The sequence below is a fragment of the Myotis yumanensis genome, unplaced genomic scaffold, assembly GCF_028538775.1.
Source record: "Myotis yumanensis isolate MYYU_CA2020_CCGP unplaced genomic scaffold, mMyoYum1.0.hap1 SCAF_7, whole genome shotgun sequence".
Taxonomy (NCBI): domain Eukaryota; kingdom Metazoa; phylum Chordata; class Mammalia; order Chiroptera; family Vespertilionidae; genus Myotis; species Myotis yumanensis.
The window spans coordinates 67,908,414-67,925,458 of record NW_027223758.1 but is presented as its reverse complement, the minus strand read 5'-3'; the positions used below and the strand labels follow the sequence as shown (position 1 = coordinate 67,925,458).

Here is a 17,045-nt window from a genome sequence, read left to right as displayed (position 1 = left end):
GGCGAGTCAGAGCGGAGAAGGTGGGAGTCTGGACAGGACGGGGTAGGAGAAGTGAGGGAGGAGACGGGCCACCAGGGGACCGAGCAGGACTGCCTGGAGCTGGCAGAACAGGAACCAGAGGGTAAGACTTGTTTCTGACCAGGGGACTCACAGAGACATAAAATAGTGACAAGTCACTTGGGATGAAATGGGAGAGGTGTCATCTATGACCCTAACTCTCATCTCTGTTTTGTTTCTTTAAATTTGAATTCTTTTCTGTTTAAAGTATTACATGAGTCTCCTTTTCCCCCCATTGGCCTCTCCCACCCCCCAGCACACGCCCTCACCCCCCTACTGTCTGTGTCCATTGGTTATGTAACTCATATGCATGCAAGTCCTTTGCTTGATCTCTGACCCCCACACCCCCCGCCCCCGGCCTCCTCTCATAGGTTGGACAGTCTGTTCGATGCTTTGTCTCTGGTTCTGTTTTTTGTTCATCAGTTTGTGTTGTTCATTATATTCCACGAATGCCTAACTCTCATCTTTTAAAGCTGGAAATCAAGGAGCAACTTCTAAAGATCAAGTCCAGAAACGGATGTATAGGGAAGGGCATTATTTATAAATAAGGAGGTAAGTTCCACACGCATCACACACAGCAGTGAGGCTGGGACTGGGCATCGATTCTCCCTGTACTGTTTTATTTCCTCTAATTATATGCACATAATGCTTTATTCACACTTTTTATATTAAGAGACAACAGGCCCATGCCCACCCCAAGGAAGCTCAGATGCCCTACTAAACCTTTCTCCCTTCCAACTAGACTCCTCCCTCCTCTTGCCATCCTGGTACCAGATGCCTAGAAAGAGCTCAGAAACCCCGGTGTTCTATTGAGCCCACTGCCCTCCACGAGATTTCATCTGCATTGTCCCCGACAGCAAGGCTGGCAGAAGCTAAATCAGACGCACGAGGAAGTCGAAGGGGAACTGTCTGTCTTGCTCACCACTGAACTCCCAGCCCTAGCACTGCGCCTGGCCCCAGAGACACTCAACCAACTCTTGTGTGCCTCAACCTTCTGCAGAAAATCCAGTGCTACACACTCTCCAGGAATCCAAAGTAGAACTGGGGGGTCTTCCCTCTCCCTCCTGCTACCCCACCCAGTCCACAGACTCCTGGGGATCATGCTCTCCCCAAAACCCACCTGGACCAAACCTACCACAGCTTCTACCAGCATCTACCAGAGCGTCCTGCCTCCTCTCTCCTACAGGGTACTTAGTTCCTATAAAACAGAACCTTCTTTCCCACCCTCGTGGGTTGTGTGCTTTAGGTTGGGGTCAGCCAATGATGGCCCAGATCCAGCCCAAGGACTATTTATCCAAACAGTTTCATTGGAGCGTGGCCATACTCACTGGCTGACATATTATCTATGTCTGCTTCCACCCGGCAGGGGCCCATGTATTTACATGTGGCCTAAGTTTCACAGTCTGCTGACCCCTGGGCTGGGATATACCTCATTCGCCTCCGAACTGGAATACGATGCAGCTCCCAACCACAGTCCTGTCTACAACCCGGCTTATTCCAGCAGATTCTACACACCTCGGCATCAGTCATTCCCCATCAGCCTTGTGGATCCCACCACTTTGCTGCTGCACAACCGCAACAGCACCCCCTGTCTGAAACAGCGTTTCTCCAACGTGGGCCTTTCTCACACCACCTGCACAATTTTGACACACCCACAATCCTCCTACATACTACTTAGTTCATGTTTTAAGTACAAACTCATTTTTAAACTTAAATAAAACAGGCGCTTTTATAGCACCACCCAAGGTAGAAAATCATTAATACTTGCCCATACATAGAAAGCAACTCTACAAATAAACACAGTGAAAAGCAAATTGTAGTATTAATTTGTTAAGTGGGTACCATGCTGCTCAGGTCTAAGTCTGCTCTCTCTGTGTTAGAAAGAAGACTAGAAAATATCAAAGAAATGCAAAAGACATCTTAGCACCAAAATGCAACTGTTCTCGGAGACTCTATCAGGAATGGAAGGGGGGGTGGGAGGAGTTACTTTTTCAACAGGTGGTTCAATTGCATTCAATGCCAAGTTCATATTCTCCCTAAAATCAGCTCATGCCACACTAACAATGAACATCACTGCATCCTCCACAAGAAAGTTTTTGAATTATCCAGCGGAGAGAGACCTTAGAGCTGAGAAACCTTAAATTAAGCAGAACTGTCCTCAGTGAAGATACCTTCTTGGAAGCCTTCTGGAATGACCCACAACAGGTTTAGAGGGCACGGTTCTCAACCTGTGGGTCGCGACCCCTTTGGCGGTCGAACGACCCTCCACAGGGGTCGCCTAAGACCATCCTGCATATCAGATATTTACATTACGATTCATAACAGTAGCAACATTACAGTTATGAAGTAGCAACGAAAATAGTTTTATGGTTGGGTCACAACATGAGGAACTGTATTTAAAGGGCCAGAAGGTTGAGAACCACTGGTATAGGACAAAGACCCTTCGGGCCAGAAAGGAGGACAGCTCGAATCTCACAGAAGAGGAAAACCAAAGTTCAGTCTTGGAAAATCTCCCAATACAGCCTGCCAGTTTATTTATTCCTAAGAGGAGCAGTTTTTACAGAAAGATCACGCACCTAAAATTTTTCTTCATTTCCCTAAAGGCTCCCGTGCCCTCATCCACCAAACACAGGTGTTGGAAATAGTTTCCCTCGGTTTCATTTATCGTGGTCATTTCTCTGGGGGCAGAAGGGCTGCCCGACCCCAAAGCACATCTCCTACCCACCCAGGTCCACAAGGGAACCCTGTGTCCAGATGAAGTCTTATGTGGGTCCCCAGTAAGTAAACACAGCAGGTCCTCAATAACACCGTTTTGTTCAATGTCACTTCATTACAAGATTGACGAGAGGCCGTGGGGTCTAACTGCTTATATCCACTGGCCCACAGCAAAACTGGTTCCGTTAAACATCGTTTCGCTTCAAGTTGCACAACCTATCGCAGTGATGGCGAACCTATGACACGCCTGTCAGAGGTGACACGCGAACTCATTTTTTGGTTGATTTTTCTTTGTTAAATGGCATTTAAATATATAAAATAAATATCAAAAATGTAAGTCTTTGTTTTACTATGGTTGCAAAGATCAAAAAATTTCTATATGTGACACGGCACCAGAGTTAAGTTAGGGTTTTTCAAAATGCTGACACGCCGAGCTCAAAAGGTTCGCCATCACTGAGCTATCGGCAACATTAAGTGAGGACTTGCTGTACAGGCAAACACTGGTCACTTTAGAGGTGTCTGACAGCTGCCTTGCCCAGCCACTCCCTCACCCCCACTGACCCGCCCAGGGCACCCCCAAGGATCCCTAAGGATCCACGGCAGTTGGACATCCCTTAACCCTTCAAGTCCTCTCTAAGGAAATGGCTTCCCCTCTGCCCGCGTGGAATGAGCGCGCCATTCACCCACCAGGGGGCAACGTACCAGAGCCTTGGTTGGAGCCTAAGAGAATGGAGGAGGGCGTCTCCCTGGAGCCAGAAAGGTCGAGGGTCTAGAAATACAAAGAGAGAGAGATGGACTCACTGCACCGGGGCCCATGGAGCCCCCAGGGGAGTCCAGGGATCCTTGGGGGTGCTCATTTCTGCCCCCGAGGCACCTCTGTGCCCTCTGCCTGGTGACGCAGGCAGCGGAGGCAGGTCAGCGGGGGTGGCCCCCTACCTGTGCGCTGTCCCCAGGCCCGACAGGCTGGACCACAGCCCCGGGGTGGCCCTGACTCAACCCTCAGCCTCAGCTCCCAGAACACTCGCTGCCTCCGCACCTCTGCTCAGTGGCCTGCCAGCCCTCCAGAGCTCTGCCATCTCCAAAGAGGAAGTCTATTCCTCCAAAACTGTGTCCATTCCCTTGTATTTCACATTAACCTCCCACGAGGAAATATCACTGGAATCAGAGGGTTCTGACTGGTGGGATAATGACTTATTTCTCTCCTCACACACGCTGAAATAAAGTCATTATGACCAAAAATGTAGATAATGACCCACATGCCACCTACAATGCTGCTGACAGACAATCGGTCGGACACTCCCCACGCGGAGCAGGGAGAGATGCGGCCTCCACTGCCCACCGCAGCCTCGAGTCCCATGCGACTATGAGCATCAGAGGAACTCACACCCCCGTGTGGCTTGTGGCTGCAGACTGGGCAGCGCAGACTCAGAGCACGCCCCTCACCACCGAAGGTTCTCCTAGACAACACTGTTCTAAACCTCGCGTCGCCGGGAGCAGCTGTCGAGTCACACGAGGGTCACCTTGGACTCCATACTCCTCTGCCCGCCCCCCCCCCGGGTGCCCACCGGTAAGAAGGCGACCTGCTAACACCCGCTAAGACCCGTCCCCACCCGCAGTCTGACTGCCCCACCGTGAAGACGGACCATCTACTGCAACGGGTGAGTTTCGGGGAGGCAGGCCTGGGGACAGGAACAGACTCTCCTGGCCCAGGGGATCGGCGTCGCCCCAAAGGCGTGCGGGTGCTCACCGAGCCGCTGTCCTTGCTCTTCTCAGCAGACGTCTCCTTCTCTTTCGAGGCGCTGGCTGTGTCTGAAGGGGCGGCCTGTGTGCTGGAGGAGGACCCCTGGGAGGACTTGTTTAGTGTTTCTGTGTTCGACTCGGAATCTGCTTCCTGCTGAGGGGCGGTAGCTGGGGGTGAAGGGGAGAGAAGCCACGAGTAAGCCGAGTGCCGTGGCCTCCGGACCTTCCGGGACCACAGCTCCACACAGGGGAGCGCCACGGCTCGGCACAGGACCCACCCCCCAAGGGGGCCAGACCTCCCGTTTTCCAGAAGCTGGAATCCAGACCTGTGTGAAAATATGGTCACGCTTATAGGAATTTGTGTTTTCCTAAATGATTCTGGAGACGAAAGCATGTTCGCAGAATAAAGGAAGGCCCAAGTGAGCAGCTAGCTACTGCTCACCTAGAATGACAAGCTCCCTACGTTCCAGCTCCAGAACAAGGTTAGTCCCATGCAACTGCTTCCTTCAGAGGAGGCGGGGAAATCCACGTGAAAAGCAACATGATGGTCAGAGGCACGGAGCCTCCGGGGACAGAAGAAACTTGGACAACTGGAAAACTAGGGATGTGAGAGAATTTCGGGAGGAGGGGCATTATGATGCTGCAAAGATAGGAGAGCAGAAGGGGACTCTGGCCGCTGCGTAACGCAAGGGGTCATCAGACACATTCCAGAACCTGGGAGGTTCAAAGTCACTATAAGAAGAAATCTCCCTGAAGAAGATTAAAGGACACAGCAATGTATGGTTTAAACTCGTCTTTTTAGAAATAACAACAACTTTTAACGGGAGATTATTAAAGGTGCTTCTCAAACCTGGCCTCTTATGCTGTCACCTTTGAAAATCCTGCCAATCTACACTACCTTGTCATATTATTGATGACTTCTACATTTAAATACTTAAAATGGACACTTCTAATTCTAAGCACATATAGCTAATATTATTTGCCATAAATAAAAGCTAGCTGTAAACACTGTTTTTAAAATAGTATTAATCCATTCTAACGGGACAGTGTCTCCTGCCGGAGGCTCCTGGCTGAGACCCGCGTGCCATGTGCTAGAAAGAGACTGCAAGACTGGATCAGTTCCACACCAAGACGTTTCCTTCACCAGAACTGGAATCCTTACGACTTGAAGCCCTGAGTCCCGGATCCCCTAAACGGCAGGCTTTCTCTACTTGGGTATCATGACAGATAACGATCAGATCATGCTCCGTGTGGGCAACCACCCTGTGCCCCCACCCCGGCCTCTACCTTCTAGATGCCAGTAGCCACCCTCCACTGTAACCACCGCAGATGTCTGCAGTCACCGCCAATGCCATGGGGGACAGGACACAGACATGGCTCCCCGCTGGGAACCACTGCAACTCGCATCAAACTAAACTCATCTGGGCTGGCACTGCAAGCCCCACACTTGGGCAAATAACACAAAGAATCCAGAGGTTCCAAAACCTGCACCTGTGGTGTCTGCTGTGTGTGTGTGTGTGTGTGTGTGTGTGTGTGTGTGTGACGGACGGACGGACGAGGGGCTGGGCAAGGCCCCCCTCCGAGCCAGCCTCCTGTGGCCTGTGGTCCCTGGGGAGCTGGGCTGGAGACGCCCCGCGTGGCCGCACCTGACTGGGTGCAGGACTTCATGTGCTCGGGCCAGTGGGCCTGCTGGCAGGGGTAGTCGCAGTAGCTGGTGTTCCAGCAGCAGTAGAAAATGGCCTCTTTCTTGCAGCTGGCGCACCACTGCTTCTTCTTGGTCTCGTCCACCGCCTGCTGCTTCTCCTGCTCCAGCTGCTTCTTCACCTCGGCGATGAGCCGGTCCCGCTCCTGCTCCAGGCTCTGCCGCATCTCCGCCATGGTCAGCTCTGGCAGAGGAGGGGAGAGGACACTGGCTCCATCGCCTGTCCCTGGGCCCGGGCAGGGGTTGTTCAGACCAGATCTGAGGCAAACCCCGGCTCGGAGATAGCCCGGCTGTGCGACACCCCTCCCTCCCTGAGCCCCAACGTCTTCATCTGTAAAATGGGCGCGTGTCACAATGGCATGACATTTGCCTCATCATATATGACAGTAACAGGACATTATCTCAATAATGATAGAGCAATCAAGGCAGCACCACAGTAGTTCTGTGGGAAGCCTTCAAATAAACCCGCAAAACAACTGCCTCTAAACTCACTCTGAACTTTACCATCAGCACCAGCCTTTTTTTTCTGAGTACTTACACAGCACCTACTTTATGCAGAGAGTGTTCTAAGCACTGTTGAAATCTTAACTCATTTAATCCAGATACTGATCCTATGAGGTAAGTACTACTATAATACCCTTTTCACAGATGAGAAAACTGAGGCACACAGCTAATAAGGGCAGAGTTGGGACTAGAACTCAGACATGCTGTCTTTCTGGTGTGGTTAGCGGCAATGGAGACAGGGCACTGTGGTTGATCATTACGCTAACAGGTCAACGACCGAACTGCTCAATCTACTGAGATTTTTCTACTTTTACTTTAGACAATAAGTCCATATGCAATTCACCTGGGAGAGACCTGTACATTAAAATAAATGGTTCCCCAATTCCTCAAAATCCTCTTCCTGAAGTTAAAGAAGGACCCCCTCCTAAACAGAGCAGTAAGGAAAATTAATCCCTTGTAAAGGAGCCGTTTCAGGCTCTATCCCCAGCCCTCGTTCGGGCACGTGTGGGAGGCAACCAATTGACGTGACTTTCTCACAAACATGTTCTCTTTCTCTCCCTCCTTTCCACTCTCTCTAAAAAACAATGGAATGCCAAAACCGGTTTGGCTCAGTGGATAGAGCGTCGGCCTGCGGACTGGGAGGTCCCAGGTTCGATTCCGGTCGAGGGCATGTACCTGGGTTGCGGGCACATCCCCAGTGGGAGATATGCAGGAGGCAGCTGATCGATGTTTCTCTCTCATCGATGTTTCTAACTCTCTATCCCTCTCCCTTCCTCTCTGTGAAAAATCAATAAAATATATTTTTTAAAAAATAAAATAAAAAACAATGGAAAAATATCCTTGGGTGAAGATGACCGATCAAAAAAAAGAGAGAGAGGTTATTTGACCTGACTAGAAAAACAAGAAGCAACAACTTCCTGACGGTAACACGCTGAAGAGTGGAGGGCTGCTCCCCTGGTTGGCCTCATAAGGATATGAGTTTGCAGGGGGTGATTTCCGCTTCTATCCCTGGGGAGCCGGTGGGCACAGCTGGGCATGCCTGCCCAACAAAGACAGCCTACGTTTGTTCCCAGCATCCTGCCCCTGCGACTGATATTACATGAGGGTCTGGAAGAAACAGGCTCTACCTCTGGGGGAAAAAATAATTACCAATATTTACACAGAATGGTAGGGGGAACAGCAGCCCATCTAATCCAGGGGCCAACAGGGCAGCTTTGTCTCCAGCGTGGGCTGCACAGGCAACATTCAAAACTTAGTCAGAATACTCCACAGTCAGCGGTTCGGGGGGCAAGTCTGGATGTGAATCAGGGCGGCATGATTTTGAACATCTGCCTTAGCATGTCTGTGCCTCAGTTTCACCTGAAAACTGGGACCGGAGAGCCCTCTGTCGCAAGGATTCCCGTAAGAATTAAACTGGCTAACATGAAAAAGTGCTTCAGAAGGTTTCTGGTTCTAGGTTAAGAGTTTAATAAGTCGGAGCTGTGGGTGCTGCTGTTACCGTTATTTTGTTGATGCTGGTGTTTTCCAGAAGAAAGGAGCGGCTTTAATACCTGCCTTCATGCCTGGGTCCTCCCGGTGGGCCCCCCAGGAGCGGGACAACCCCTGGTGCACATCTGACTCAATTCACATCGGGCCTGACTCCAGAGGCTCAGGGACGTTCCCCATCCCCGACCCTGCTCGGGGCAGACCCCTCCCCAGGCCTCACCCAAATTGTGTTTCATCTCGGAGAGCTCCTGCTGGTGCAGCCACTGAAGCTTCTCGATCTCAATCCTCAGCCTGCGAATCTGTAATGACAGAGAGAGACGTAAAGGGCGGGTGTGGGAGCCGCTCACCCACGGGGCCCAGGAGCCCGACCCCTCCCTGGTGTCAGGTCAACGTCAGGTGGTGAAGGAGAGCAGGCAGCCTGGATCTCAGCTGCTCTCCACACGGCTACCGTCCAGAGAGAGGCCAGTGCGTTAACCCAAGTGCACAAGACATGGGTTCAGAAAACTAAATGTCCACGTGACTCGCTGCTCTCTCCTGGGGCCTCTCCTACGCCTGCTAGCCACACTGCGCTCTGCCGAGGCCTCCCGAGGCACCTTCCTGAGGACTCTCCCTTCGCCTGAGCGCCAGGCTGGGCCCGCCAGGCCCTCCTCAGGCAATGACTTTGCCTGGGATTCCCACTTTCTACGTGTCCCTCTCAGTGACCTCAAGAAACCCTGCCCCTTCTCCTTTCCCCTGGTGTCCTTTCTGCATCTGGCTCGCAGGGAATTCGCCTGAGAGAGAAGTTCGTGGAGGCCGATTTTTACAAGCGGTCACTTCGTAAGTGGGCATTTTAGCGTTTCACGACTGGATTCCCCAGGCCCTCACAGAAACTGTGCAGGCTGGAGCCACCCATTCTTAGACAACTAGGATCTCTTGTAGAAAAAGACCAAGGAGCCAATTTTGGATGGAGCACAAGTTTCACCAGTGCATTAACTCAGGCGCTGGTTTGGGCGGTTTTATGAAAAATGAACTGATCACACACAGCATCAGCCTTCTGGCTCAATGAGAAACACCCTCCCCAACAACTCCAATCAGCTGAGCAAGCCTGGCAACCGGGCCAGGCCCTGGAGGGATTTCCCCGAGAAGCTTCTTCATGGTGCCATCCTACAGCGGCCCACAAAACACTCGCAGCAAACAGGGAGTTAACCGTCATCTCTGACCTCAGCTATTGTGCTTCCAGTAGTGTTTTTGGAAAGGTCATTATATATTTCTGTCATCGTTCCTTTGATTGCATCCATCATCTGAAAGATAAAAAGAGAAACAATTCAGACAATCACTTCCCCGAGGCTTTTCTAGATGACACACCTCTAAACTCCACCTGCGTGAAGCAGCGGGTCTCACCTGGGGGCTCACGACTGGTGAGGGAGCAGTGGGGGGGGCGCACTGGCATCCAGTGGGTAGAATCCAGAGGCGCCCTGAACATTTACAGTGCACAGCACAGCCCCCACAACAGCATTACCCAGTCCAAGGGTCACTAGTGCTGAGGTAAGAAACCCTGATATAAACCAGGGTCAGGACCACCCACACGTTCCCTGTCCCATCTGCCAGGACAAGTTCACAACCATAAAGCTAGTTTCTATGGCCACAGGCTACGCTCGAGCGGTCAACGGCCCCCAGGAGCGTTTGGAGTAGCCAGAACAGGGTTCAAGGGGGGGATATTTTGTTTAGTTGCTGTTGTTGTTCAATTCTTTCCCTTTAAAAAACAAAACCATTTTATTGAGATACTAGAGGCCCGATGCATGAAAATTCGTGCAAGAGTAGGCCTTTCTTTTCCAGGCTGCTGACACGGCTTCCCTCCAGCCACCAGCAGGCACCGGGGACCTGGGCTGGCTTTCCTCGGGCGGCCCACAGGCACCTGGGACCCGGGCTGCTTCCTTCCAGCTGCCTGCAGGCACCCAGACCCAGGCTGGCTTCCCTCCGGCCCTGGCTTCCTCAGGAAAGACGTCCGGAAGGTCATTTGGCTATTTGGTCTAATTAGCATATTAGCTCTTTATTATATAGGATCATTGCTAAACCCTATAATTCACCCATTTACAGTGTACAATTCAGTGGCTGTTAGCATATTGAGTTCTACATCCATCACCACAATCAATTTTAGAACCTTTTCGTTACCTTAAAAAGAAACTCCACTCCCCCTTAACCTTTACACACACACCCCCAAGATGCCCATCACCCCCCAGGCTCCCGACAACCACTCATCTGCTCCCTATCGGTTCAGATTAGCTGAATCCAGAGAGTTCACATACGTGGAATTATTCAGTGTGTGGTCCTCTGGGACCCACTTCTTGGACTGAGCACACTCTTCTCAAGGTTTATCTGTTCCCAAAGGTGTATCAGTACTCGATGCCTTTTTATGGCCAATAATAGAGTCCACTGTGTGGGTGTGGCTGGTTTGTTATCTTAATGCCTTTGATTAGGGCACTGCCTTTCCAGTTTGTGTAACTATCAGACCCATGAGCGCACCAGCGAGTGTGTGACATCAGCTCAGGTCCACAGAAAGCTGAGGACCAAGTGCGTTTGCAGGATGAATTCCCCCCCTACCTCCCACGTGCCGGCTGACCCTCCAGCATCCCGGGGAAAGAGGAGCGGACAGCAGAACAAACGCGGTCTCGGCGTGGCCTGGCTGCTGCCGAGTCTCCCCTGTGTTTTGCAGCTTCAGCGAAGGACAAAGAGCACCCTGGTATCTAATGCCCGAGATCTGAACCCACCACCACCTCTTACCACCCACCCTCTCCCAGCCGCAGCTTCCCCATGCAGACAACAAGGATAAGAACAGTGGCCCCTCGTAGAGTGTGCACGGGGATTAAAGAGAAAACCACGTGCAGTCTGTGGTTCACCCCTGCCACACAGAGTAGGTGTTCATAAAGAAATACCCGTTTATCTGATTTTCACAGAAAAATAAATTCACGTGAGCATGGAATTGTGAAAATCCTGCCAACCCCCAGAACGGTAACCCCAACTTGACCCCCAAATGGGGCGCTCCCCGCTTGCTGCGGCCACACTGGGACGCTGCCAGCAAAAACACTGCTTTATGCAGCCTCGAGGTCCGTCGCTGTGCCCGGCCTCCTTACCCCACTGCACCGTCCACGTTAAAGTATGAGAACGAAACTGCTTTACATGAAAACTTTAGAAAATGGATGAAATTCAATCCCTTCCGAACGCCATGGTTACATTCCATTCTAAAGAAATCATGAATCTGTGGACGGACTTTCACTCTTACTTCCAAATATAGCCAAGAACTCTACGTTCATCAAGAGCGCCCTTCTGCCAAAACACACAAATCTGGGTCTTTAACTCGGGGTCACCCTGGAGACAGGAAAGTTCATTGGCTCCAAAAACATGTCACCATGTCCATTTTCTTAACAGCAAAGAAAACTGCTATCAGAAAGTTCATCCCTCAATTTTGCTTAAGAGTAAAGGGGGAGGCAGGAGGTAACAATAAAATTGGCGATGGGAACCCTGGCTGGTGTGGCTAAATGGGTGAGCGTCATCCCCTGCACCAAAAAGGTTCAACTCCCGGTCAGGGCACATGCCCAGGTTTCGGGCTCAATCCCCAGGAGGGGGAGTGCAGGAAGCAGCCAATGGATGCACCGATGTTTCCCTCTATCCTCACTCTCTAAAACCAATAAAAACTTTTTTTTTAATTAATAATGTAGCAAGCTTTCAACATTTTGCTTTTTTAAAAATATATATATGTTTTATTGATTTTTTACAGAGAGGAAAAGAGAGGGATAGAGAGTTAGAAACATCGATGAGAGAGAAACATCGATCAGCTGCCTCCTGCACACTCCCCAATGGGTATGTGCCCGCAACCAAGGTACATGCCCTTGACCAGAATCGAACCTGGGACCCTTGAGTCCGCAGGCTGACACTCTATCCACTGAGCCGAACCGGTTAGGGCAAAAACTTTTTTTTTTAATGGCTGCAGGAGCCGCTGGCTCCGTGAAAACCACTAGCCAAATCCTGGCCTCAGTTTTCTCGTCTATAAATAGACAGCTTGGACCAAATCAATGGAAGGTGATACACGCGTTAATTGCAAGCAGAAAAGAGACCATTTGGGCAATTCCAGGATCTTCTCAAATCAGTAATGAAAAAATTATTCCCCTTTCAATTCTCTGGAAACCCTACAGATTGGGTTAGGAAGAAAGTCTCAGATTGGTGCCATTATGTGTCTTTAACACTTTGATGACAAAAAGAATGGACAAGGAATGGTATCTGGTGAGGTTAAATTTAATTTTAAGTCAATTTAAATAAAATTTAATTTAAATAAAAATATTAAGTCAATACTAGTTCAGGAGGTGAATGGGTAAGACAAAAGTCTTGAGAATGGCCTAAAATAACCGACATTTGAATCTTCCCACTGTGAACCCTATAACCATTCATGCGTTTTATTCAAAAAGGGGAAGCTATACTACAAAGTCATCCCCAAGACTAGATTCTGATTACCTCTTGAGCCATACTGCATCTTAAGTAGGACTGGTTGAAGACAGCCACATGCAAGAACAATCAGTTTGCGGGACACCGGACACGTGTGGTTAGCAGGCTGCATGAGAATTCACAAACCAGCTCAAAGCCACTGTCTAGAACAGTGATGGCGAACCTATGACATGCGTGTCAGAGGTGACACGCGAACTCATTTTGTTGGTTGATTTTTCTTTGTTAAATGGCATTTAAATATATAAAATAAATATCAAAAATATAAGTCTTTGTTTTACTATGGTTGCAAAGATCAAAAAATTTCTGTATGTGACACGGCACCAGAGTTAAGTTAGGGTTTTTCAAAATGCTGACATGCTGAGCTCAAAAGGTTCGCCATCACTGGTCTAGATCCTGGGTGCTACCCTTCAAATCCCCACCCAGCCACTCACTAACTGTGTGACCCTAGACAAGTTGCATAACCTCGCCGGGCCTCAGTTTTCTCATCTATGAAATGGGGATGGTAACAGTACTTACACCCATCAATTTGTCATTAAGAGTAAAACTAAGCCACTTACAAAAAGTGCTTCTAACAGTGTGGAACCCACAGTAAAAGCCATGCACACATAAGCTGTTGCTGCTGTCATCTTAGCCAGTACAACAGACTCCAAGATGGTCGGCCTGGTGACCTTCTCATCGATGAAGAAGGTCGTGGGTGTCATGCCTGTGACGGTGCTACGTAAGATGGAAACTTCCATCTTGCTCGCAGGCTCTCTCTCCCTGGCTTTGGTGGAGCGAGCTACCATGTGGGGAAGACCCACACAGCAAGGGGGGCCTCCAGGGCACAGCCAACTAGGAACTGAGGTGGGGAAACCTTCAGGCGAAACCCCGACCCTAGGACTGCGCGCAGCCAGAGGCCTGAGGAAGGACCCACTGAGCCTGACCCACACAAACTGATAAGAAGCCTGTGAGAAGTTGTAGCGATCTGTTATGCAGCAACAGGTAACTAACATAATTCCTTGAGACAAGGAATTTTTTTAGATGAACAACAAAAACTCACCGATAAAACATTAGGTCTGTATGTTTCATGCCATCAGAATCGAAAAAGATTCTACCTTTAACACAACATAACAGCAACTCTTTATCATAAATAAGACTTCAAGAATTCAAGAAACAACTGTTCTTAACTAGTTCCACCCATTCTCTCTATAAACATAATAGTTTACTCACTAGTAACCAATTTACTTACTCTTAAAGAGTACATTTTTATATTTACCTACTTAACTTACTACATCGTTAGATTAATACTCACTAACTACTATTAACCGTTACTGACAGTGACACACCCACGATGAGAAGGAACAACAGGCACCCATTCGGCAGCTCAGCACCAACCACCTACTGTGCGCCTGACCTTCCAACGGTTGTTCTCACCGCCGAGTGGTCTGCTGGAACCTACCTGCGCATCACCGCAGAGCACAGGCACAGGTCGCCGAGATCTCCATGTTTTATCGCCCGATTCAACAAGAGCATAAGAGCGCTTGGCAAATCAAGAGAGAAAAGAAAAACACCGAGAGAGAGAGAGAGAGAGAGAGAGAGAGAGAGAGAGAGAGAGAGAGAGCCTTCCTTCCCGTCCTCTTGGTTCCTGGAAAAAACCAGGTGCGGGCATCATACCTTGCATGCCTCACATTTAAGCCTCTGTCACTTTGGTTCCACGTGGCTTCTAAATGCAAAACAAACCAACCCCAAGTCTTGTTAACTGAAGGATCAGAAACTTGTCCTCGCCGTTAAGGAAAACCTGTCCGTCATGAGCGACTCCGTGCTGAAGGGTAATTCTGGTTCTAGGCCATCGTCGTCCTGTGAGGTACGGACTTTAGGATCTGAGCCCTCTCGGAGTAAGGGTCAGTCGAGTCTGCATTTCTCTGCGGAGGTGCAACGTCAGGCCCAAAGGGGAGAATTCCGTCTTGGAGCTCCTCAGTGAAAACGGGGTCTGCCCTCCTCAACAGCCCCTGAGAGCTGGGGGGTCGTGACCCAAACAGTACCCCCCAGGAAGCGGGTCCCCTGACCGCCCACCCGCCCGGTGCCCGCCGGCACTCACTTTGCTAGTGTACTTGGCGATGTCCGCGGCGACGTCGGCCGAGGCAGTGGCGATGGGAAGGTCTGCGTTGATTGAAGAGGCCAGGGTGCTGGTGGCCCCCGAGCTGGTGACCAGGGGTGACGACTGAGTGCTGGTCACCAGGGTGATGGTGGAGGTGGACGGGCTCTGCGTGATCTCCTTCTGCTGGACAGCTGGGGAAACAAAGGGTCCCGGTCAGCCCCGGCTGCAGGAAGGGCCGTCCCCACGGTCCCCACGCGCAGCTGTGGTGAGGGAGGGAAACCGATAGACACCTGTGAGCTTTCACTCTCAGGGGACAGAGATGCTCTCCTAACCAAACTCCAGCCAGGCTGCTCCGCGCCCTTTCTCGACTAATCCTCGAACGTGGTCAGTAAAGACTTCAACAAGCTTAACATGGCCTCTAACGGCTCCAGGCAGCATCCCCCAGGTGACCCCAGCCTCCCTGAGAAAACTCAAGGCCACCCAAATAAATGGCCGTTCCAGCCAACACCTACCAATGAGGCCCGTCTCCCAGCTCTGTGGGAAGAAGGACCTCGCTTCGATAGGTACGAGTCAGCAAATTCAGGTGGTTCCACAGGGACCAACCCCACCTCCCACTTTTTGTACAATTTCACTTCCCTGACTCTACTGAGTCCCCACTCACGCCCCTTGCTATTCCCTCGTCCTCCTTTTAAAACACCCAGCCACCTCTGTACAAATCAAAGTTCACAATGGACGTCTTTCCCTACTGCAGCAGGACACTGGCGATTAAATTCTGTCCCTCCCACTTCAACTAGTGTCCAGCTTTGTTGGTCTTTGACACAAGACAATGTGCAAATTGAGAACCACAGCACTGGGCCTTCTTCTTGCCTAAGCTCGGAATGCTCCTGGGGTCCGAAGGCAGAAGCCTGGGACCCGCCATCTCTATCTCAGAACCCGATCAACACTTTAAACAGCGAGATCAAACCAGTTGTACCCCAATTTTGCCTGTGCAATCGTCCAGTGTTCCTGCTCCCCAGTCTTGGAAGGGTTTCTACTGGGGAGCCCAATGCAAGATCTGGCTGGCTGCCTTTTTAACATCCTGTCCTGATGCTACTCCTAAGAGTCCGACTTAGCCCTGGCTGGTGCGGCTCAGTTGGTTGGAGCGCCATCCCGTACCAGCAGATGGCAGGTTCGATCCCTGGTCAGAGCACGAGCAATGTTTCTCTCACATCGATATTTCTCCCTCTCTCCCCCTCACTTCCCCTCTAAGGTCAATTTAAAAAAGAGAGAGAGAAAGAGAGAGAGAGAGAGAGAGAGAGAGAGAGAAACTAAAAAAAAAAAAAAAAGAGTCCTAATTACTAGGGTGCACTCACTACACAAGTATCAGTGAAGGAGCCCAACCTTCAAGGGTCTAGATCAGGGGTGGGCAAACTTTTTGACTCGAGGGCCACAATGGGTTCTTAAACTGGACCGGAGGGCCGGAACAAAAGCATGGATGGAGTGTTTGTGTGAACTAATATAAATTCAAAGTAAACATCATTACATAAAAGGGTACGGTCTTTTTTTTTTTTTTTTTTTTAGTTTTATTCATTTCAAGCGGGCCGTAGTTTGCCCACGGCTGGTCTAGATGCAGGTGCCCTGTGGAGTAAGATCTATGCCGGCGCTCACAAAAGCTGAGCAAACGGGCATCCCCTTTGTCAGCTCCAGATGGAGCGCCCTGCACGGCCAGAAGAGATTTTTAATCTGCACCTTCAGCAACTGGTTCCTGATGCTGGCTCTTCCTGTGGATGTGGCTAATTCCTCGCCATTAAGGTAGCCTCTGCTACCAACTTCTCACTGCCCTCTTTCCAAAATAACGCCAAAAGGTTCACGACAGGTGCGCACAGGGAACGCACACAACGGCATGCACGGCAGCGCTGCTCCCAGGACAAAACCGGAAGCAGCCTTCACACAAACCAGGGAACGCTACGCAGCAGTCTGCAAGAGCAAGGGAGCGCTGTGGGTACTGACATGGACAGACCTCCGAAACATGCTGATGGGTGAAGGACAATGGTACCATTTTCATGTTGTAAAAAAGAAAAAAAGGAGAAAAAAAAAGTAGTGTTTTTATGAAGAGTCATATATATGTATAAATATATATGCATACATGCATAAAAAAGGTTGTACGGTTCACAGTGGCCGCTGAGACGCATAAAATGAAAGGTCAGTCGATCAGAACAGTAGACGTGTGTCAGTATCTCGAGAATATGCACATATACTGTTTGCAAAATGAAAAAAAAAAAATGGAAACAAATGTAAAAAATGCGAGTT

At 50.1% G+C, this 17,045-nt stretch overlaps 1 protein-coding gene across 21 annotated transcripts in view; it reads right to left on the bottom strand.

Moving 5' to 3' along the window:
- ZMYND8 (zinc finger MYND-type containing 8) overlaps positions 1-17,045 on the bottom strand; it is a 110,224-nt gene that overhangs the window by 4,346 nt on the left and 88,833 nt on the right. For 20 of the 21 annotated variants that reach the window (XM_070420784.1, XM_070420795.1, XM_070420797.1 and 17 more), the window contains 6 exons: positions 14,757-14,947; positions 9,403-9,483; positions 8,424-8,502; positions 6,159-6,398; positions 4,520-4,680; positions 3,475-3,541 (listed from right to left, as the gene is read on the bottom strand). In XM_070420784.1, coding sequence (XP_070276885.1) covers positions 3,475-3,541; positions 4,520-4,680; positions 6,159-6,398; positions 8,424-8,502; positions 9,403-9,483; positions 14,757-14,947 — 819 coding nt within the window. The remainder of the gene's footprint in view (positions 1-3,474; positions 3,542-4,519; positions 4,681-6,158; positions 6,399-8,423; positions 8,503-9,402; positions 9,484-14,756; positions 14,948-17,045) is intronic. The other variant, XM_070420791.1, reaches the window with a different exon arrangement.